Consider the following 23,856-nt stretch of genomic DNA (forward strand, 5'->3'; position numbering starts at 1 on the left):
GCAAGCAGTGAATTAATTCACAATGTGCCTATGTGCATTTGATATAAATGGATACACCAATATATATTTTTTTGATATACGACAACAAAATTCTATAGCCTGAGGAATTTTGTTTTAAGACCCTGGCAAAATATTAAAAACCTTAACGTGTATATGTATGTGTGTATGTATTTCTTAAATTATACACTGTAAATTTAATAGACTCAATTTTGTTAAGAAAGTGAGTTTCTGTTCCCTCTAGTATTCTTAAATAGAATGAAGTTCAATACCATGTAAGAATCCTTCTATCAAGGGATTCTCCCAATTTCAAATTTAACAAGATTCCAATTAAACTATATAGAAAGAAATGAAGATATCTGAAAATATGATCTTTTCAAGCTCGTTTGCTGTGGTTAACAAATGCTTATCTGATAGTGTTTGTTCAATGTAAATATGAATCACTCTTGATATATTATGACTGCTTCAGTGAGTATCTAACAGATAACAAAAATAAAATCTAATTTAAAACCTCAGGCTTCATTTTTTTCTTTTTGTTCTCAATTCAAAAACTAAATAAACAAATTATACAAATTTTAATCTGGAGAATAAAGTATATATGGGAATATATAGGCATATGCATGTTTTTCCAGTGACAAACTTTTCCCCTTGTGGTCAAGTATAAATCTTGCCTAAGTAGCATATTGTCACTATTCCATGAAATCAGATGCAGTGACTTGCTACTTCTCTGGGACAATATGCACCAGGACAGAACCTCACTGTGAGCAGAGCTACCAAACACTGAACATATGTGTTTAAAGCTAAATTCATTTATAATAAAGAACTGGCCCATGAAAAGCAGTTTATAAATAGTTTATCCTGTTCACATTATGCAGAATTTCAGTATCATCCACAATGTTAGTACAGTAACTGAAACAGAAAGAAGCCTGGGGAGCAGGTGGGGGAAGATTCAGAGTGTGGCCTGACATATTTCTAAGGGTTCTCTCCTTTAGTCTGCAAATATTAGCTCACTGTTTTTAGGAGAATAGAGTGTCCAGGATTTTTTCAATTGCTTTCTCCAAAGTGGGATAAGACAGGAGTAAATTCAGTAATAAATATCTGAAATTCAAACCAATTTAACTATAATCAAGGATACCTTTCTCTATTATCACAAACATCCCAGTTGCCTCCCTCAGTCTTAAAAAATTCTTTCAAAAGTTAAGACACAATTAATTATACCTTATTAATACCCTCAAAAACAAACAAAATATATGTACCATTTAGCATACAAAAGTTACACATTAAAAGTGCATATATATCTTTCTTAATTGGCCCACTCATTAAATTTACATTTGGTCATCCTTACTTTCAACATGGACAGAATTCTTCATATAAATGTAGGTCACTATAAATTAAAAAAAATTCAGCACAAAACATGCTTTCTTTTTATTGAAATCTTAACCTCAATCATTTCTCAGTCATTGTAAACTTGAACAAACCCACAAAGAAACACAAGCAAAGGTTTGTTATGCTTCTTAGTTTGTTGGACAGTCAACACAGAAAAACATCCAAAATTTACCAAAAATTTGGGCCAACTCATTGCATATTTGCCCCCTGAAATGAAAAATAAATTATAATTGAAGCAGTGTATTGCCGTAACTTACTTTGAAGGTAAGCAGGTTTTCCTATATTTATAGGACTTAGACTGGAGACATTATCAGTAATCTCCAATGAGTGCTTTTAAGAAGAACCTAGTTTTAAACTTTGAGATAGCATAGGACAAACCCTATAAAATTAATTTTGCTTTTCTCAAACTAATGGAAGATCCTTTTGAAACTTAATATCTTCAGTTATCAATATTACTGCATTATGGAGCTAGTGCAATCCTGCATAGCCTTAGTCAAAATGACAAGGCACAATAAAAAAATTAAAGTATTATATGAACAAGAGAAGTCATTGAATATAATTTAAGGCCTTGAAGTGAATTAGAGTATAATCAGTCTAATTTAAAGCTGAAGAATAAACCATAAATTATCCACCTGAAATGCAAGCAATATGCTTTTTCAGCTTCTGTTCGTGGACAAGACAACAGAAACAACTCTTGCTTATGGTTTGTTATTAGAATCCTTCTGGACCTGGAGGAGTAAAAGTCAATTCCATTTTTCTACAGTTCATGGAAGATTTCAGGACTGTTTTAGCCGTTTGCGTGGAATGCCAAACTGTGGACACTGTGCAGATGCTAGTGCTCGGAAGGCTTCTGCTACTAAGTGAGGGTGAGACTGAATCATGGACTTCCACCCTGATGTTTCCATTATGTCCGCTGCTTGGCTGAAAAATAAAATTAAGTGATGTTTATTAAAAAGTACTTTTCAAAATACACTGTTGTATTATTTTTAGAAAAAATTACGTATTTCAATCTGTTTTAAACACTTTTTGCCTCTATATAGTCAAGCCATGTAAATTCATTAAAATACCATCTTTATGTTACTGGTATATTCTGTTGCAACTTAAACTATTAAATTCTTCTGGAAGTTCTTTACTCTGGAAGTATGTGATACTTTTCTCCACAGTCTCAACTCCCATTATTACCATTTCTGTACCAGCTTTTTAAGAGCTCTTTTCCCTGCCTGTTACAAAACAGGCTTTCTCTAGAGTACCAACTTTTGCCCTCAATCTTCTTCCTTAACTTCACCATTCATCCTTATTGTATCTACTCTTTACAATTTTAACTATCATTCAATGATGATAAACTACTAATTTGCTAAATTGTAGCCCTCTCTAAAAGGCACACTCCCAAACATTTGTTCTCTTTATTTGGAATGGCCTCAGGCCCTAAAAATTCAGGATCACCAGGAAAGAACTCAGTATGTCTCTATCCAAACTCCAAATTTTTCTTCCCTCATTTCCAATCAGCTAATGCTTCCACCATCACCCAATTGTTCACATTAAAACCTGGGAGTCATCCTAGACCCCATCCTTTCCAATCATCAAAGCCCTATTTTAATTTTCAAAGATATTTTGAATTCCCAGTCAAGGTTCATACCATCTCATATTTGGATTATTACAACAGTCTCCTAAGTTGTCTTCTAGTTTCAGGTCTTGCTCCTCAAACTGGCTTCTAGGACTTGCCTTAGTAACACAAATATGACTATGTTACATCCTCTCTATTGTTTCCCATTACCTGTATTCAAGTTCTTTAGAAAAAGAAACAATTTTTCCTACTTCCTCTCTCTACCCCTTTGTACCTCTTGCTTACATGCTCAGGCATTTTGTATATGGATAGTGACTTGCTCATCATATACAGAATGAATGTACAACATGCTCTACTAAGCATGCAGAGTAAATACCTAGTTATCTTGTCTCTTTTCTCCCTTTTTATCCATCCACCATTCAAATCCTATCCAAATATGATAGATTGTCCTTTCAAAATATTTTATCCTTCCATTTCTCTCTAGCCCCAACTGTCACAAATCAAGTCTAATTTCAACTCTCATCTCTTGCTCATCTCTTGCCTGAACTACTCCAATAACTTTCCAACATGTCTACCTGTATTTAATCTCGCTCAACTATCACCTCCTCAAGCTCCCTACAATATATCCTCTACCTTGTATGGCAGAAAGTGCTAAAAATGAAACTCTGATCATGCCCTATGCTAGATTGAAACCTTTTACTGGATGCCCAGTTCTCTCTGTCTAAAAGTCCCAATGTATTTACATGGCCTTCCAGAACCTGATCTCTGTCTGCTTTCTCCAGCTTCTGACTCTATTATTCTTTCTTTATCATCAAAATTTTGCATACCTGATTCCCTTTTTCTGGAATAAACTGTCACACTTCTTCTCTCTTCTTTACCAGGGTAACTCCTACTAATACTCCAGGTGTTTATTTATACAATAATTCCTCAAAAAGGCTTTCTTTCACCTCTAGTTTAGGTAAGGTTCTTTTGCTATATGCTTGAGATACACATTAACTACTGTTATGCTTTATTTCAATTACTTATTTAATTCCTATTTGCCTCTTGCTAAACTAAACACTCCATGAAGGCAAGGGAAACCTTTGTCATGTTCACCACTATATTTTTTGTACTAAGCACAATGCCTGGGGTATTTACGGGATAATAAACATATGTCATATGAATGATCACCTACTGCTTCATGCTTCTATACTTTGGATCAAGCGATCTCTTCTGTTTACAATACCTGTTATTTCCTTCTTAGTTTTGCTAATTCCTATTTGTGTTTAAAGACTCAGATGTCATCTACAGGAAGCCATTCCCAAACCATCCAGCCTTTGTCAAGGGCTCTGTACATGTCTTCCTTTATCGTGTTACTTACCACATTATAATGAAATAATATATTCATATATTTGTTTCTTTCATTAGATAAGTTTCTCAAGAAAAGGATTTTTCCCTAATTGTTTTTATATGCAGCACCCTAGCATATAAGACATAACAGATGCTAGGTAAATGTCTGTGGAACTAAACATTAGCTAAATAAAAAAGCTTTTAAAAATTTGCCTTACATCATATTACCTGTATGTCATTATGTTTATAATTTTAACTAACTGTTCAGAATCACATGAATACCTCTTATTTATATACCTGACATTTTCATTTATTTAATTCAAAAAGATCTATTAAAGTCTGTACATACAACAGCTACTCCAGGGGATATGAAATAAGCTAGTATTTTTTGACAGTGAAAAAGCTGTACAATGTAAAATATTTTCTTCACAGAATAAAACTAGAGCTAGAAAGTGACTACGTACAAAGAACAACAAAATTGTCATTGAATGCTAATATATTTTAAATTTAAATAGATTTTTCTAGGATCATAGACCATGACAGTAACGTATCATCAAACACTAACCAATATACAGAACTACCCATGACTTATAAGTAGTTACTAATTTTTACTTTGTGAAAAAGGAATTCACAAACTGATAGGAATTCAGAGTTAACCAACATAATGCAGATGAAAATAATGAGAAGTAATTAGGTCACATTCATTTTATTGTCTCAAACACTGTCTTTTTTCACTTAAATCAACTTTTGATAAGTTTGGAAATGGAATTTAAGTGGTTTTGGCAAAAACTAATCAAAAGCAGGCGCAAATTCTTCAAACTATCAACTCTTTACCTTTTTGATTTTGAAAAATTACAAAAGTAGACAATCACTCTAAAAATGAGAAGAAAACAAAGAAGGAAATAATAAGTTCTAATAATTCATATTCAGAAGGTCAGTCTTAGAAAGGTGTAACAACTACTACACCCGTTAGAGTTTTACCAGAGAAAGGAAAGAACAAATTGCTACCAGTAGAGAATAGTAGGCAGCTAATCTAAAATACTATATGATGCAAGGTACTTGGCTAACCTAAGAAGCAGTGTGGGTGAGTAGTCGAATGTAAAAGCTTTCTAGGCAAATCTGGAGGGTACACTCCTCCTAGGATAAAATGAGTATCTCCCAGCATTTTTAGAAATGTTTTCTGAAGCAGCAGGGAAAAGATCTAGTAGCCACTGAAATACATGGGCTTAACTATATACTGTGAGCATATGCACTTAAGAAATTTAAATGTCTATCCCAGTTCACATTAGAAGCTGATCTACAAGGGAGCATAGCCTCAAGAATCCACTAAATCATATTATTATATTTTAAAATAACTGGCAGTTTGCATAATATAACTAATATCTGGATTCATACTTATTGTAGATGAGCAAAAGGCTATGCAAACATTTAATTTCATGTATGCAGATCAACTTTAAGTCAGAAACTGATGTCATCTTACTTGCTGTTCCAGTTTTTCCCATCTTTACACCCAAGTTGTCGAAGTACACTGCACCTGCATTGAAGATTTAAACACACTTAAAAAAAAGTCCGGTGAAAAAATGTTGAAGGTGTCATGCCCACTGAAATACAGGCATAGCTTACCTGTTAATAAAGTCTATGGCTTGTGCTTTCAACTGTTCTGCACTGTGCAAATCTGCAAGGACAAGGGTATCAGCAACATTTTCTACCGAGAGGTTACTACACAAAGCTTCTTCACACATGACCTTCAGTCGTTCCAGTGCATACTATCCAAAAGGAAAACATAGCAATTAAACATTTACTCAAACTATCAAGTTTTAAACATTTTGTATTTGTAACTTAGAAAATACTTGATATCTATAACTTAGAAAATAAAGTTAAAGTACATTATACTTTGAACTGAGGGTAAAAATAAGTTTTGAAGTTATTTTAACCTAATATTAGGAAGATACAAATCAATGAATTTAAGAAAAACACTAATTTTCTTCAGGAAATTTCAATTTGTAAAAAATACATACTGTCAATTTTAAAAATAGGGTTTTATTATTTTTTTAAAAAACTATTATTACTCAAACTCTTAAAGAGTGAATTTCTCCTATTTTAAACACCAAAGTGTACCAGCCAAGTACACTGTTGCCACTGCTCAATATTGAAGAATTATAAAAGGTCAACAAATCATTGTGATAACTATGTTAGTTATTACAACAACTTTGGCAGCTTTAACGAAGGTTTACAATTGATATACAATAAACTGCACATATTTAAAGTTTATACACCTGTATGACCATCATTAAATCATGACACCGAACATAATCATCACCCCTAGAAATTTCCTCCTACCCCTTTATAATCCTTCCCTTTCACCCCACCTCAGGCTATGTGTGATATGCTTTCTACTGTTGTAGTCTGCATTTCCTGGTATCTTCTATAAATGGAATCAGGTAATTTGTGACTGGCTTCTTCTCAGCACAATTGAGATTCATACATATCACTACCATTTTTTTTAGCAGTTCAATGCTTTTTATTGCTGAATAATATTCCATTGTGTATAGACATACAATTTGTTTCTGCAATAATCTGCAACTGATAAACAATCCTGCAATTGATAAACAATTGGGTGTTTCCAATTTTTTGCTATTACAAATAAAGCTTCTATAAACATTCATATAAGTCACTGTATGGGAATATGCTTTCTTTTAGATAAAAAAGTAGACTCACTGAAACATATGGTAAGTGTACAACTGTTTTTCTTTTTTAATATTTGAGGGGGGCAGGGAAGGTCAAAGGATCTAAAGCAGGTTCTGTCCTGTCAGCTCACAGCCTGATGAGGGGCTTGAACTCACAAACCATGAGATTATGACCTGAGCCACAGTTGGAAGCTTAACCAACTGTCAGCCCAGGCACCCCAAGTGTAAAACTTTTTTAAGAAGCTGCCAATCTTCCAAAATGGTTGTACCATTTTATATTTGTATCAGCAGTGTATAAGAGTCTTTATTCCTCTGCATCCTTGACCATACTTAGTGTGGTCTTCGTAATGTTATCTATTACAATACATGTGTAGAAATATCTCATGGTTTTAAGTTGACATTCCCCTAATAACTAATGGTGATGAGCATCTTTTGATGTCGTTAACAACATTAGTTCAGGAAGTGTTTGTTCAAATATTTTCTTTATTTTTAGAAATAACATTGTTTTCTTACAACTGAGTTTTGAGAATTCTTTATATAGTTTATACAGAAAAGTTCTTTAGCAGATACATTCTGAATAAAAGGTGCTCATCAGATATATGCTTTGCAAAGAATTTTCTCTGAGTTTGTGGCTAGTCTTTTTTATTCTGTGTTGTCTGAAGAAGTTTTAAATTTTTATTCAAGTATAATTTGTCAACTTTTATGTATTGTTTTTCGGTGTTAAGAGCTAAGAATTCTTTGCCTAACACAAGATTGCAAAGACTTTCTCCTATGTTTTTCTCTTAGGAGTTTTAGATTTTAGGTTTATAATCAATTTTGAGTAACTTTTTGTATTTGGCATGAAGTTCACATAAAAAGTTCATTTTTTCAGGAATATAGGTATCCAACTGTTCCAACACCACCTGTTGAAAAGACTATCCCTTCTCCACTGAATTTTCTTTGCACTTTTATCAAGAATTAGATATCCAGATATGTGACAGTTTATTTCCACACTCTACATTCTGTTCAAATGAAGTGTCTATCTTGTCACCAATACAACATGGTCTTAAATTCTGAAGCTATAAAGTAAGTTGTGTTATCACTCAATGTTAGTCCTCTGCTTTGATCTTCTTTTTTCAAAGCTATCAGACTTTTCTAGGTGCTCACACTTGCACATAAATTTTAAAATCCATTTGTCAAAAAAATCCCCACACAAAACCTACAGGGACATGTTAGTCATTCTACTAATGAATTTTAAGGAGAAATATTAACAATATTGAGAGTTCCAATCCATGAACAAAATTTCTCTTTCCATTCATTTAAGCAGTAACTGAATTTCACTTACCAATATATTGTAATAATCAGTACAGTCTTGAACATCTGTCAGATTTATGCCTATGTTTTTTTTTTTATACTACTGCAAATGTCATTTTTTAACTTAATTTCTTATTGTGACAGTTATAGATTCATGTGCAATTGTTAAGAAATAATAGATTCCAGGAGCACCTGGGTGGCTTAGTTGGTTAAGCGTTCAACTCTTGATTTTGACTCAGGTCATGATCTCACAGTTCATAAGATCAGCCCACGTCAGGCTCCGTGCTGATAGATGGACCCTGCTTGGGAAGTTCAACTCTTGATTTCGACTCAGGTCATGATCTCACAGTTCCTAAGATCAGCCCACGTCAGGCTCTGTGCTGATAGATGGACCCTGCTTGGGATTCTTTTTCCCTATCTCCCACTTACACTCTCTCAAAATAAATAAATACATATTGAAAAAGAGAGAGAAAAATAATAGATTTGAGCTCAAAAAGACAGTGGCAGGGTAGGGGGACCCTAGGCCCCTCATATCTCATGAACATGACTAGATAACTATCAAATCATCCTAAATACCCCAGAAATAGACCAGAAGACAGACAAAACAAAAAAAGGGAGGGAAGAGGAGATGTTGAAGAAGGCAGAAGAGTGGAGACGTGGTTTAGGGCAGAAGTGTATCATGGGTGCTGTGGAGGGGAGGAGCCATAGTCATGGAGAAGGGCCAGAGAGAATGGAACAGACAGGGGAATTTAAAGGAGAATGTTTCCCAAAAAATAATGGCTTGCAAAATGAGAGAAGCAGGATTTCACGAGTTCTTGCAACCAGTGGGGATTAAAGCCTAGAGTTTTAAAGGTCAGTAAGTGGGCTCGCCTTCTCCTGTGAGGAAAGCAGACAAACAATGCAGGGGCAGATACAATGAAACAGCAATCTGAAGAAAATCTGGGACACACTGGGGGTGGGGGGAGTTATTTGCTCTTCTAGGAGGACATTCTTGAGAGGCAGCATTCATGGAGACACTTCTCCCAGAACAAAGGAGCTGGCCAACACCAGTTACCTCCCCTGCCCCTCAGCATGAACACAGAGCCACATCCAGGGAACAGTACAGGATGGCACTGAATATGCTTACACCAAGCCCCACTCTCCTGTATTCAGGCAGAACTGCCCTTCTCAGTCAACGTTCCCTCAGTCCCAGCACAGAGAGACCTGCACAAAGCCCTGCCCATACAACATCTCCAACACTGAGTTCTGCAGGGCCTCAGTTCTGGATAAAGTCATTTCAGGTTTCATTTCAAAAGCAGATCAGAGCACACCTAGGTAAAACTTGCCACAATGAGGCCAGGTATCAAATACTGCCTACAGCAGGCAAGGTCAGCATCTGTAGACAATCAGCCTGAAGGACAGAGCAAATAAAACACAACAGGAGAGCACATGCAGCACACACCTGAGATACTCTCTGAAGCATCAGGCCCTGTGAACATGAACTAGGCCATTTCTTTCAGAAACAGAAGACATAACTGGTTTTTCTAACACACAGAAGTGGGCAGAGACAGACAAAATGAGAGGACAAGGAAATTATCCAAAAACAAGATGAGCTCATGACCAGGGGTCTAAGTGAGACAGATATAAGTAACATGCTTATGGAGAATTTAAAGCAATGAACATAAGATACTCACTGGGCTTGAGAAAAGAATGGAAAACCAGTGAGACTCTTACCACAGAGATAAAAGAGTTAAAAGAGAATCATTCAGAGATGAAGAATACAATAAATCAGATTAGAAACAGGCTTGATGCAATGAACAGCAGGCTGGAAGAAGCAGAGATATGAATTAGTGACCCAGAATACAAAATAATGGCAAATAATGAAACTGAACAAAAGAAAAAGAATTATGCAACATGAGAATAGAGTTAGGGAACTCAGTGACTCCATGAAATGTAATAATATTTGTATCATAGGAATCCAAGACGATGATGACAGTGGAAAGATATTAGAAAATTTGAGGAAGTAATAGCTGAAAACTCCCCTAATCTGGGGAAGGAAACAGACATACAGATCTAGGAGGCAAATAGAGCTCCCTCCCAACAAAATCAATAAGAGCAGGCCCACACCATGACATACTGTAATTAGACTATACAGTATAGTGATAAAGAAAAACCCTTAGAAACAGCAAGGCAAAAGAAGTCCTTAACTTCCAAGGAAGACCCATAAAGCTAGCTAGAGATTTCTCAACAGAAACTGGGCAGGGCAGAAGAGTAGCAGGATATCATTCAGAATAGAAGGAGAAAGAAAAATTTCACAGACAAGCAAAAACTAAAGGAGTTTGTGACTACCAAACCCGCTCTTGCAAGAAATATTAAAGGTACTCTTTGAGTACAGAGACCAAAAGTGACAAAGACAGGAAAGGATTATAGAAAATCTCAAGAAACAATGACAAAACAAGTAATAATATGGCCATAAATATATATCTATCAGTAATTACTCTGAATGTAAAAGGACTAAAAGCTCCAATCAAAAGATATAGGATGTCAGAATAGATAAAAATTAGACCTATCTATACACTGCCTAGAAGAGACTCATTTTAGATCTAAACACATCTGCAGATTGGAAGTGAGGTGATGGAGGGGCACCTGGGTGGCTCAGTCAGTTAAGCATCCAACTTTTTTTTTTCTAACGTTTATTCATTTTTGAGAGACAGAAGGAGACAAGAGAGCAAGCAGGGGAGGGGCAGAGAGAGAGGGAGACACAGAATCTGAAGCAGGCTCCAGGCTCTGAGCTGTGAGCACAGAGCCCGACGTGGCTGTGCTGTGAGCACGAACCACGAGATCATGACCTGAGCCGAAGTCAGAGCTTAACCGACCTAGCCACTCAGGCGCCCCATGTCCGACTCTGGATTTCAGATCAGGTCATGATCTCATGGTCATAGGACTGAGGCTCACGTCAGGCTTGGGATTCTCTCTCCCTCTCTCTGCCCTTCCCCCCTCACTTCAAAAATAAATACATAAATAAACTTTGAAAAAATTTAAGTGAGATGGAAAAACACATACCATGCAAATAGATGTCAAAAGAAAGCTGGAATAGCAATACTTACTTTGAACAAACTACACTTTAAAACAAGAGACAAAGAAGGGTATTCTATCATAATAAAGGGGACCCTTTATTTATGCACCAAACATGAAAGCACCCAAATACATAAATGTCAATAGCAAACATAAAGGAACTAATTGGTAAGGATACAATAATAGTAGGGAACTTTAACACCCACACATGAATGGATAGATGATCTAAACAGAAAATCAACAAGGAAACAATGGCTTTGAATGAAATACTGGACTTGATGATGGACTTAACGGATATATTCAGAACATTCGATCCCAAAACAGCAGGATACATATTCTTTTCAAATACACTTGGGAAATTCTCCAGAACAAATTATAGATTAGGTCACAAATTAGGCCTTAACAAATACAAAAAGTTTGGAATCATACCATGCATCTTTTCTGATCACAATGGTATGAAACCAGAAGTGAACCACAAGAAAAAAAAAAAAAAGAAAGACTACAAACGGGTGGAGGTTAAACAACATGCTACTAAACAATGAATGGTCAACCAGAAAATCAAAGAAGAAACAGAAAAAAGTTCATGGAAACAAATGAAAATGAAAACACCAGGGTCTAAAACCTTTGGGATGCAGTAAAAGTGGTCCTAAGAGGGACATATGTAGCAATACAGGCTTTGCCTTAAGAAGCAAGCAAAATCTGAAATATACAACCTAACCTTACACCTAAAGGAGCCATTAAAAGAACAACAGACGAAGAACATTAAAAGAACAACAAATGAAGGCTAAAGCCAGCAGAAGGAGGGAAATAATAAAGATTAGGGCAGAAATAAATAATACTTAAACTAAAAAACAAAACAAAACAAAAATAAACAACAGAACAGATCAATGAAACCAGGAGCTGGTCCTTTGAAAACATTAATGGAATTGATAAACCTCTAGCTATACTTACCAAGAAGAAAAGAGAAAGACCTCAAAATCATAAAAGAGAGAAGAGAAATAACAACTAACACTACAGAAATACAAACAATTATAAAAGAATACTATGAAAAACTATATGCCATCAACAACTAAAGACAACCCATGGGATGGGAGAAGGTATCTGCAAATGATATATCCAGTAAGGGATTAATATTCCAAATATATAAAGAACCTACAAAACACCCCAAAATACATTAATCCAATTAAAATATTGGCATAATACATGAAGAGATATACAGAACATCGCTTGTCACCAGGGAAATACAAATCGAAACTACAATATCACTTCACATCTGTCAGAATGGCTAAAATCAACAACAAAGGAAACAACAGGTATTGGTGAGGATGTGCAGAAAGGGGGAACCTCTTCCACTGTTGGCGGGAATGTAAACTGGCGTAGCCACTCTGGAAAACAGTTCTTCAAAAAGTTAAAAATAGAACTATCCTATGAGTCAGCATTTACCCTGCTAGATATTTACCTAAAGAATATTAAAATACTAATTCAAAGCGATACATGCACCCCAATGTTTACAGCAGCATTATCTAATAATCAAATTATGGAAACAGCTCAAGTGTGCATCAACTGATGAATGGATAAAGAAGTTGTGGTACACACACACACACACACACACACACACACACACACACACTGGAATATTACTAGGCTATAAAAAGGAATAAAATCTTGCCATTTGCAACAATATGGATGGAGCTAAAGAGTATTATACTAACAGAAATAAGTCAGTCACAGAAAAACAAATACCATATGATTTCAGACAAATACCATATGATTTCATTCATATGTGGAATTTAAGAAACAAATAAAAACGGGGAAAAAAGTGACAGGTAAACCAAGAAAATAGTGTCTAAACTATAGAGAACAAATGGATGGTTTCCAGAAGAGAAGTGGGTGGGGGAATGATTAAAATAGGTGATGAGGATTAAGGAGTATACTTGTGATGAACACTGGGTGTTGTGTGGAACTGTTAAATCACAATATTGTACACTGAAATGTATTACACTGTATGTTAACTAAGCAGAATTTAAACAACAACTTGGAAAAAAAAGAATAGATTCCATATACACTTGGCATGGTAATGGTTCCAATGGTAATATTTCGCAAAACAAGTACAATATCACATTCTCTTCCCTGCCTTCTATGCGGTATATGTGTATGCGTACATACACACATGTACATATATGCATACATAGGCATACTCATAAACTTACGTGTATATACATGGACAGAAGTGGCATAAAATTAATCAATACATTCAGAAAAATCTCCCAATGTGCTTTCAGGACTGAAAACTACTGGCTTTGAGATTTTCTGGTATCTTTGCATTTTTTCTTAAACTTTAAGAAATAACCATTATAAAAGAATATTATAAAATTAACATTATTTTTTTCTCTTTCTATGCTATCATGTTAAAAAAATGTATCTCTAAATACAGGCAATTAAGTTAGGAAAAAATCCAATACTTTTTTCCTTTTTTATTTCATTATTTTATTTTATTCATATATTCTAACTGGCTCAAGATATTTATACGCCTTATTGATTAGAAAAATCTCATTTCCGTATCATCACATTGCATACTTTTTCATAAAAAACTCAGAGACATCTACAAACCGTATAAATTAATTCCTCAATATTTCAAGTTATTTAGTGTTTTCATTTGATGATAACTCCTTAGATACATTGAGCTTGAATAGAGTTTTCAGTGCTGTAAGACCTACATACTTACTTTGTCTGCAGCTGCCAACAAGTTGTCAGCCATTTTATCAAGGTTTGGTGCCTTCCCTGTGTAAATGAATCTCATCATTTCTTTAAAAACCTCAGGGTCTACATCATTTATTTCCACTCGATTCTGATATTGAAAACAACACAAAAGTTATACTCAAACAACATACACACACAAATGAACCTAAGAGAAACTTTGACAATAATTTAACTAAATTTGCACTTAAGAACTCTTTTTTAAAATGGAGGTAAGTAAATCTTCAGTAACCTAAGCAGGCAAAGTGAAGCAAGCAGGTCTAATAGGAAAAGTATACCCAGTCAAGCAATAACATGTGGATATAGAAAACCTCAATTTCTCAATTAAAAAAGGAAAAACAAAACCAACAAACAAACAAAACTAAATAAAAACCTTCAGGCCAAACAAAATACATGTGTTCAATTTCTGACCTGTTTCTTAGAAGGAGATAACTATTAACTTTTTCTTTGTTGAATTCTGAGGTTGAAGTACAATGCCTAAGACCCAATAACCAATGGGTTTAAGCAAAAGTAGGATCAGGTATTTGAGATACTTCCAAAGCCCACTACCTTGGAACTCTCCCTTTTGGAAAAATGGCATGTCATACTATCTATACATTGGCATTACCTCTTTAACTGAAACATACTCAAGTCCTAAGAATATTACTTTTTTACTACTACATCTTTGTATTTGGTTTTTTTCATGGGATCAATGAAGCTAAATATCTAACACTAAACAATACCAACTTTTTCTGACCCTTTTGCTGACAATACCATTTGACATTATTCATGTCTCCTTATGTGAAAGTGGTCAAAAGGCTAATCACAGTACCTGGTGACCAACAATCAAAGAAAAGAAAGCAGCCATGTGATGCAGCCTTTAGTTCTACAGAAAGAATGAAGCTGAGCCACAAAAACGAACTTTGCAGTGGTCCCATTACAGCTTGAAGGCTCACATGTAACGCAAAGAGCAAGGAATCAATCTCTGATCTCTAATCTGACTACTATTCAAGATGACAGGTAAAGGAGAAACATTTGGGAAAACCAAAAAGATAAGAAACTGACTAAATACGTAATAACACTGATGTAATTAAAAAAAAAATCTTTCTTATTTTAGTGGTATTATTTTTGTTCTAGAAAAAAAAAAATTCTAAAATCAACATACAGTTTTGAAAAGAAGAATAAACACCTTAAGTAGAGAACTCTCAAACAGCTATGGACCAGAACCACCCTTTTGGATAACAACTACTCATTTACTGGATGACATCAAAGTAATGTCCACTGGATGGACATCAAAATAGTTATTAATTGTAATATTCACCCACATTAGGCTGAGTCTATTGTTCTACTACAGATCATATGTTTTCCCTTTCTACTTCGATCTATTTCTAAAATTTTACTGTAACAATGAGAACATGTAGCATTACTTTCAAAATACTATTCTACATTTGTACAAATTAAATATTACCCTTTATTTAAATGATGTTTACCTTTTTGCTTTCTTCCATTTCATGTTCAAACATTGCATTAAAAACTGGGGATCGAGCTGTAACAACATTAAGCATCATTATTTAATGCAGAGATTTATGGAAAAAATGTACAATATTATCCAAATGTTGAAAGTACCTGCAAGTACAGATTTATGAGCTTTAAATTCTTGTCCTCTCACAAAAAAACTGCAATCTGTAAATCTTGTGTTTTCCCAGAGATTACCTAAATCTTCCGCTAGTCGACATTCAGGTACCTTCAAAGTATTTGTATTAGTATGTCCTGATATATTTACTGAATCTTGGACCACACTCACCTAATAAAAAAATGGACAGCAAGAGAAATACTTTTATAAATTAGTATCAGTAATTAGTAAGTCTATCCTTAAATTTCTTATCATTAGAATCATTGGGATAATTCAAAATACTCCTGATTAAAAATACTAATACCTGAGAATTAAATTTAAGGATACAATTTAAAGAATATAGAAAAAATAGAAACAAACTAGACCATTTTCAAGTAACATTTTATGTGCATAAATGGCTTACCGATTGGTTAGGATGTTTGTTATTAAAGTAATTACAAAAACTACTTCTCAGCAAAATAAAAGTCATATAACGATGTCAAACTGAAATAAGCAGGAGACATTTTTGTGAGGTGAAGGAAGAAATTTCTTTAATTTTTATTTTTTCACACCACAGACCTATCAACATTTAAACTCTATTACATATGTAATAAACATGAGAACACACTCACAAAGATTTTTTATAGTATTAAAAAAGGTTATAAAACTATAGCTTGGGAAGTATAACTGGTTTAAATATCTAGTAATATTAACTTAAGTTGTGAAGCACATGAATTCTCACAAAAGCAATCATACTCATTAAAATTCATGTAAGTCTTTTATAATAATAATCAACAATACAATACAATTTAGTTCGATTTGTAGATCTTTTAACTATGAAATAATAAAAGACAGTATGATGAAAACACTGGTTTCATAAAGATTTCAATATAGTAGAGATTAAATTTTCTCTCATTAGAGAGGACTATACACTGAATAAAATCCTAAAACACTACTGGCTAAGTCTTGTGCACTACTTTAAAGAAAAAGTATGCTACTGGGCGCCTGGCTGGTTTAGTCGGAGGAACACATGACTCTTGATATCAGGGTCAGGAGTTCAGCCCCACGTTGGGTGCCAAGATTACTTAAATACATAAAACTTTAAAAAACTATGCTACTAATATTGTTACATTTAATAAAATGAAGGAAATATTACTCAACGAGTAATGCAAATGTTTCAGAGTAAATGAACCATTACTACTATAAGTTAGTTATCTACTGTTTTAAGCTTCAAAGTTTTGTGGTCATTTGTTATACAGCAATAACTGTATTAATTAAAAAATATTTCATAAGGCTTTTATTAAATAACGATAGGAATAAATAAGGACACATACCAATAAAGTAAACTATACAGAAAATGTAAATTGGAAATGGATAAACTGGACCAAACTACCAACATGCTAACACAGAAGGCATAATAATAGTCCAATAAACTGTTTGGAGAATACTAAATCTCAAAGTCCTTTTTCATCCTGACGTACAAACAGTTATAAAATGGGAATGAATGGAAACTTGTAAAGAAAACCTTCATTTTTCTGTGGATATTTTTATTAACCACTTTGATTTTTCCAACCTGCATTATTAACCATTTGGAATCACACAAATAGAAATCCTCTAATCCAATCAACTTATTTTATAAAAAGATTTCAAAGGGAGATCAAGAAGGTAACTAATCTGTCAATCACACTGTCAATTAGTATCAAAGGAAGGCTAGCCCTATAATTATCAGATTCTTTTTTTTTAAATTCTTGGTATTACACAAATATTTCTTTGGATACATTTCAAAATCAGTTGTACTACTTTAATGCAATTATGGCTCAAAAAGGATCTATTACAACAATCTTGTGAGATGGTTATCTAAATATAGGAGCCAAGATATTGTATAAACAAATAAATAAAATCCAGTAATAAAGGTTCTGTATTCTATTAAATTTTTAATTATTGAAACTGTTTCTAAAATGACTACAAATAAGAAAAAGCTTCACTAATCCGTACCTGATTTGCCTTTTTATACCATACATTATAACTTCATACTTTAAAAATGTTGGTGCTGATATTCAAGGTTTAGTTAGAGGTCAGTTTTTTATTACATAGACAATATTTCTTTATTCCTATCCAGCACTACTCTTAAAAATTTCTAAGACAGAAGGAAGTGAATCAGTTCAATTACTTGCATAAAGTATGCAGTGGATTTATAAAAATGTGACAACATATTTAATTTAGGAAAGGATTTCTTAAATTTTATTTACTGCCTATTATCCTAACTCAAAAGAATATATTTAAGGTAAAAATCTTGCAAAAATCAGGTGACAGAAGAAATTAAATGACCAATAATTACAGCCATTTTTATCAGGAATAGACACTGATGTTTTATTTTTATCTTGTATATGTAATCATAATTTAGAAGTTATATTACTGATATACACATCCACATAGCGTTATCACGGGGACTACAAATTTCAACTAAGACTTAATTAACATTTCATACTCTAAGGGGTATTCAAGGGACTATTTATATGGCAAAAATTAATGATCTAATTAAAAGCTGATATGGAACAAATTCTGATGGTTATTTTCTTGATACCTAGAATCAAGAAATTGGTAAAATTTTAGCTTTTTCCTAGCATATATTCAAATACAGGTAATGAAAATTCTTACTGAATGGAACCTAGCATAAAAAATTCAGAAAAAAGTCTGAGATTTTTTCCTACAGTTAAATGTTCTTTTAAAATAAAAATGAAAGGTATAATATTCAAAATTGACAAATGCTGCAAAGGAAAATCTCACACTCAAAAAGCATTTTCAAATTTGGTTTTAGCTACACTATGAGAATATAATTTAAACTAAAGGCAAACATGTGCAAGCTCTAATAAACCATGACTGCCCTGAAAATCTGAGTCTCCAATAGCATGGAACTGAGGTGACTACTATTTCCAGTTTAAAAAAAATCTCAATTGTCCAAACTAGTTTTTAAAAACTAAGGATTTACAACAGTTCACAGTGTATAAATTCTGCCACTCAATCAACTACCTAACCATGCCTCACACTGGCTCCACAGTGAGAAACTTTTCAATAGTCCATTTCATATCATCTGCTAAAATAGTGGGTCTTAGATTTTTGACTGTCATAGCCTTTTTAAAAATCTGGGTGACAGAAATAGGGTTGTCAACTTAAAAGGGCTTTTTAAAGATTAAAACCTAATTTCCATCCATTATCACAAGTAGTTTAAAACAGAAATGGTATCCTGGCAACAAAAACAGGATGGGACAAAAGGTGTGTCCTTCTAAATGAATTAACTTTATGAAAAATCCAATTTATATGTATTTTCTAACTGTACATGTATAATCTTTTGCAATTACGAGATGGTATGGCTCTACAGACTATGAGATTTAAAATCTGTTGGACTTGGAAAAAAAGATGAACTAATCTAAAGTTTTCTATTTCTCATACTTATTCCTCAATTCCTGTCTTCTCCATCACTTTGGGAGAGAATGGGCAGAGCTGTTTACACTGCTAGAAATAACTACCTCTGGCTACTTTATTCACAGCATGGAACTTGCAAGATGAGGTTATATCTTGCAGAAAAAGAGTAGCACCAAACTGCCTTACCTGTCTACAGCACCACTTGCAGGGGAGGGGGAGGAGGCAGTTCTTTAGGTAGGGCAGTGCAATGCTTCCTCCTCTTCTGCAAGCAGTGCTGGAGGTGCTGTAGAAGGAAGGGCATCAATGAGAGGTATGGAAGAAATGGTGGAGGGCATGAGGAATGTTCGTGCAAGTACTTTTTGCCCACGGATGCTAAATACAGTGCCCAAGGTAGAATTCTCCATGTAGCTAAAAATATTTATTATAGTCTCCAAAACTGAATATGAACAATGCCAACTTAAAATTTAAGTCATGGCAGGTTATATTTTTTGAGGTTACTAGCATGTGGATAAAAAAATATATGTCAAAAGTTACGTACTGAAAAAAGTTCTTAATTTCAGCCTTCATTCTGAATTTCTTGGTTGACTAGGTTCCAATATAATATGCCTAAGAAAATATCTGTAAACATGATTTCATATCTAAAAAAAGGGAATATTTTCTGAGTTTATTTAAAAAACTTTTAACTACAGTAAATTTTTGAAATTGGATTGCATAGCTTTTTTAAGATCCTTTAAATTCAAAGACTGTATGATTTAAAAAATTAACATGTTGGAATTTAATATAACTCCTAAAATTCTGAAGAGTCTACATGAAGGATGCTAAAATTTTAAGTAATATAACCTGTATTTATTTAAAATACTACTCTGAATATATGTCTACTGGCAACAAATGCTTTAATAGTTTTCAAACTATTTAATGATAAACTCTGCTGAAGACAACTGTAGTATGTGCTTTACCAACCAAATAATTATATTCATGACAAATTCATCCTACAGTTCATTTAACTTGTCTAAGTGAAAATAAGATGCACCATATTTGCATTATGTAGTCTCTGAGTCATATTTCAATTATTTTTCTGACACAGCATAATATCACATATTAGTTTATAATGCTACCAAAAAGTTTTATACATTCTCTACAAAGAGATTAAAGCTTAACTTAATAGTAGTTAAGTAAGTTATCACGCTTCTACAATACTCACTGATCTACAATAACTTATTAACATATATCTAATATTGAATTTACTTGGTCATAACCTTTCAATTAAGTTTTCTTTTGAAAATTATCAACTACCTTAAACATTTTGATAAACTATGTTACCGATGTCTATTCTCTATAAACTGTATTAGTAGCATAATGTAATCCTTGAAGTCACTCCAAAGAGTAATCTTAACAATTTGTACAGATAAAACCATGTAATAATAACAATGACAAGAGCAAATTCCAGTCTCAAATTAAATCAAATCATAACTGTAAATTATCAGCAGGGTTATGCTGGTAACTGTTAAAATACAATACTATGCAAATAAATAAATCTCACTAATTTGTCAACAGATGTGGGCATATCTTAAAATTTTGGGATGCTATTGCTTATAATGCTAACATCTATTTAATTAAATGAACCCAACTGTATAACAGAAAGCTTCTCAATCTTTCTAGGTAGTTTCATTATGTATGCATGTACATTATTTCAGTCTGTATTCAAACTGATAAACTACTAATCATGTTTATGGTTAACCTGAATATGATAAAAAATAGTGACCATCTATATCAGAATGAAGAAGATATTTAGGAATTTTCATATAAAGATATACACATCCACAGTCTTTCTAAGAGGAAGAAGTACCTCGTATTTGGTAGTGTAACTACCATAGCTAATTTATAGCTATAGATATGACAGATTCTTTTCAGAATGGGCTACTTACTATATTGAATCTAGTCTTACTGGTAAAACATTTATAAATGAAACCTTATCAATTATACCGATTACTGAATTTTAAAAGTCTTTGCAATAAAAAGTATACCCGATATTGTTCTAGCTTATGTTTTTGGCTTATTGATTTTTATAACTTTGGAGTTCCTTGAAATAAAAAATGTACCCACCTCACAAAATAACGTAAGCTTGTCATCTGGTAAAAGACCATTAGCTTCATCAAGCAAAAAATCCCTTCGAATGAATTTTTTAAAACCCCAGTCTTTCCCTTGTACAAATCGATATGCTCTTTGGCTTTCTGGGGGAAAACAGAATAGAAGTTTAAACAAAAGAATCATCTAAGAATGTTAATGATAACACAGTTAAATTAACGTACAAAAATAAAACTTGGCGAATACATTCATAATAAAAATTATAGATAAGTGTGTTCATAAACAAAATGCCACAAGAGTTACATCAGGCAGGACCCGGCTGGTTAACAGCACTACTCAGATTTTGGTCATTATCAATGAGCTCACATTCAGATTTCTCAATTTCTAAGTAAAAGAAAAGCCTGATATAATCTCTTGGAGAAGGAAGAGATGTCTCTCACAATGCAGGCTCTTTAATAATGAAACAGGATAAAAATACACTGGTATAGGCATACTTCTCCTCCTCAGAACTTGATTAGAAAACATACCTCTCACTTATTGCTTCTCCCTTTAAAAATGGATGCTCTAAATCACAACAGCATCCTTTAACTTTGCTGTGGCATCTATCCCACTAGAGAAAAAAATCCATTAATTGGTAGAGAAAAAAAAGCTAAATAAAGTCTCTTACCATTCCTAAATCTTTGGACATAATCTCTTCTTCCCTAAAAACAACTTTCATAAAGTCTAAAAGATGGTTTTAGTATAATTTGTAAACGACTTAATGCCAGAGGTAAAGGTTTCACATGCCCAACATACTGCAGAATTGTATATTAAAAAATAAACAAGATCCTCTATAGAAAATATTCACAATCTGTTATACAAAGAATTACCTGGAGTTGAAAAACCAAAACTAAATTTAATTGAAAGACTCCATGTTAAGGACTAAATGTTTATATCTCCTCAAAATTCTTATGTTGAAATCCTATCCCCAATGTGATGGTACTAAGAGGTCAGTGAAGGACCCCTGGGTAGCTCAGTTTGCTGAGCATCAACTTCAGCTCAGGTCATGATCTCCCAGTCTGTGAGTTCGAGCCCCGTGTCGGGCTCTGTGCTGTCAGCTCAGAGCCTGGAGCCTGCTTCGGATTCTGTGTCTCCCTCTCTCTCTAACCCTTCCCTACTCACACTCTGTCTCTCTCTCTCAAAAATAAATAACATTTTAAAAATTTAAAAAAAAGGGGGGGATAGATAGAGGACTTCAGGCAGGTGGAGTTCATGCAGGTGGAGCCCTTATGAATGTGATCAGTGCTCTTATAAAAGAGACTCCACAAAGCTACCTAGCCTCTATCAGCCACATGAAGATGCAGCGAGAGAAATCAGCAGTCTACACTCCAGAAGAGGGCCTTCACCAGAATCTGACCATGTTGGCACTCTGATCTTATACTTGCAGCCTTCAGATCTGTGAGAAGCAAATGTTTGTTAATTATAAGCCACCCAATCTATAGCACTTTCTTACAGCAACCTGAGACACTCCACTACTGTAAATGTCAGACACCATGAAAATATATGTGAAACATGTATTACTTCGACAATGAAGGATATTATTTAAAAGGATATTTGGAGGAAGTTTTTTTTTTAATAATGATATTACTTCATCATGTGATTCACTTTAGAAATAATTTAAAATTTAATGTGGCAGTTCATGATGTATTTTCTTACTATGCACACTGTATATTTCCTATAATGCTCCTCTTTATGAAGCTCTAGACCACATGGTTTCAGCTCACTATATATGTGAAGCCTGAGATGAATTTAATAGGCCTGGAGACTAAGACAAACTTATTTCTTTTTGGTCAGTATTTAGTCCACCACTTAAAAAAATTCTAGGGACAAAATATCAGAACATTCAATCTCCTTTCACATTGTTCCTCAGATTTTATTATCTGGTAAAAATAGCAAGGGAGAAATATTTTCTAAGCATCAATTATATCTGCCAGAAATTGAACCCGGCACCTTGCCCTAAAACCAATAATTTTTCTAAGTGACAAGTAAATATTGTTTTAGGACACGGAAAAGTAAAATTTTAATATTATTTTGAACAAATTATACATGTCTTATGAAGTCTAAGATTTAGCAGAACAACCATAACTCTACACTGGCATTTATAGTAAAATGGTCACATTACATGTTTTAAGTTAAGCAGACTTCAGTGGGGAAAAATATCCTTTATTCTTTCTAGGGAAAAGTATGTAAATTAACATGTAGTAACTAAGAGACTTCTTTATTCCAAATCACTTACCCATTGCTTTTGTTTCTTCCCTTTTAGCGTTTAGAAGGGAAAATTTGAATTTTGCTCGAACTTCACTTTTTGGGCAGCTGACTAAAAGCAAATATAAGGACAAGTAGTCTTTACTTTCATCATCTAATCCCTTTGGATTTACCCTCAGGCACCTAAAACAAAACAATAGGCTCACATGGAGGAATATAAAACTCAAAACATTCAAAAGAGAGAGGCAATACTGAAATTAGTTGTGAGATAATATCACAAACAGCACTACCGTCAATATCCCCAGCTCTTTATAATTCTCTATACTTTTAGGAACTTATAAACCTAATATAAAATTAGACTAATCTCTATTAAGAAACAATAACAGGGGCGCCTAGGTGGTCCAACTGGTTAAGCATCTGACTTCAGCTCAGATCGCGATCTCACA

At 33.7% G+C, this 23,856-nt stretch overlaps 1 protein-coding gene and 1 long non-coding RNA gene across 5 annotated transcripts in view; one reads left to right on the plus strand and one right to left on the minus strand.

Moving 5' to 3' along the window:
• LOC144234462 (uncharacterized) overlaps positions 1 to 2,224 on the plus strand; it is a 44,303-nt gene extending 42,079 nt beyond the window's left edge. The window contains exon 3 of the long non-coding RNA XR_013335960.1: positions 2,147 to 2,224. This is a non-coding gene — a long non-coding RNA (uncharacterized LOC144234462). The remainder of the gene's footprint in view (positions 1 to 2,146) is intronic.
• The window catches only part of SPOPL (speckle type BTB/POZ protein like), a 65,624-nt gene continuing 42,602 nt past the window's right edge, over positions 835 to 23,856 (minus strand). For 3 of the 4 annotated variants that reach the window (XM_077767813.1, XM_077767811.1, XM_077767812.1), the window contains 8 exons: positions 23,442 to 23,593; positions 21,185 to 21,312; positions 15,673 to 15,850; positions 15,537 to 15,592; positions 14,036 to 14,158; positions 5,900 to 6,042; positions 5,757 to 5,810; positions 835 to 2,304 (listed from right to left, as the gene is read on the minus strand). In XM_077767813.1, coding sequence (XP_077623939.1) covers positions 2,160 to 2,304; positions 5,757 to 5,810; positions 5,900 to 6,042; positions 14,036 to 14,158; positions 15,537 to 15,592; positions 15,673 to 15,850; positions 21,185 to 21,312; positions 23,442 to 23,593 — 979 coding nt within the window. In that variant the 3' untranslated portion in view covers positions 835 to 2,159. The remainder of the gene's footprint in view (positions 2,305 to 5,756; positions 5,811 to 5,899; positions 6,043 to 14,035; positions 14,159 to 15,536; positions 15,593 to 15,672; positions 15,851 to 21,184; positions 21,313 to 23,441; positions 23,594 to 23,856) is intronic. The other variant, XM_077767814.1, reaches the window with a different exon arrangement.

This window comes from Crocuta crocuta, unplaced genomic scaffold, assembly GCF_008692635.1.
Source record: "Crocuta crocuta isolate KB4526 unplaced genomic scaffold, BGI_CrCroc_1.0 scaffold154, whole genome shotgun sequence".
Classification (NCBI taxonomy): domain Eukaryota; kingdom Metazoa; phylum Chordata; class Mammalia; order Carnivora; family Hyaenidae; genus Crocuta; species Crocuta crocuta.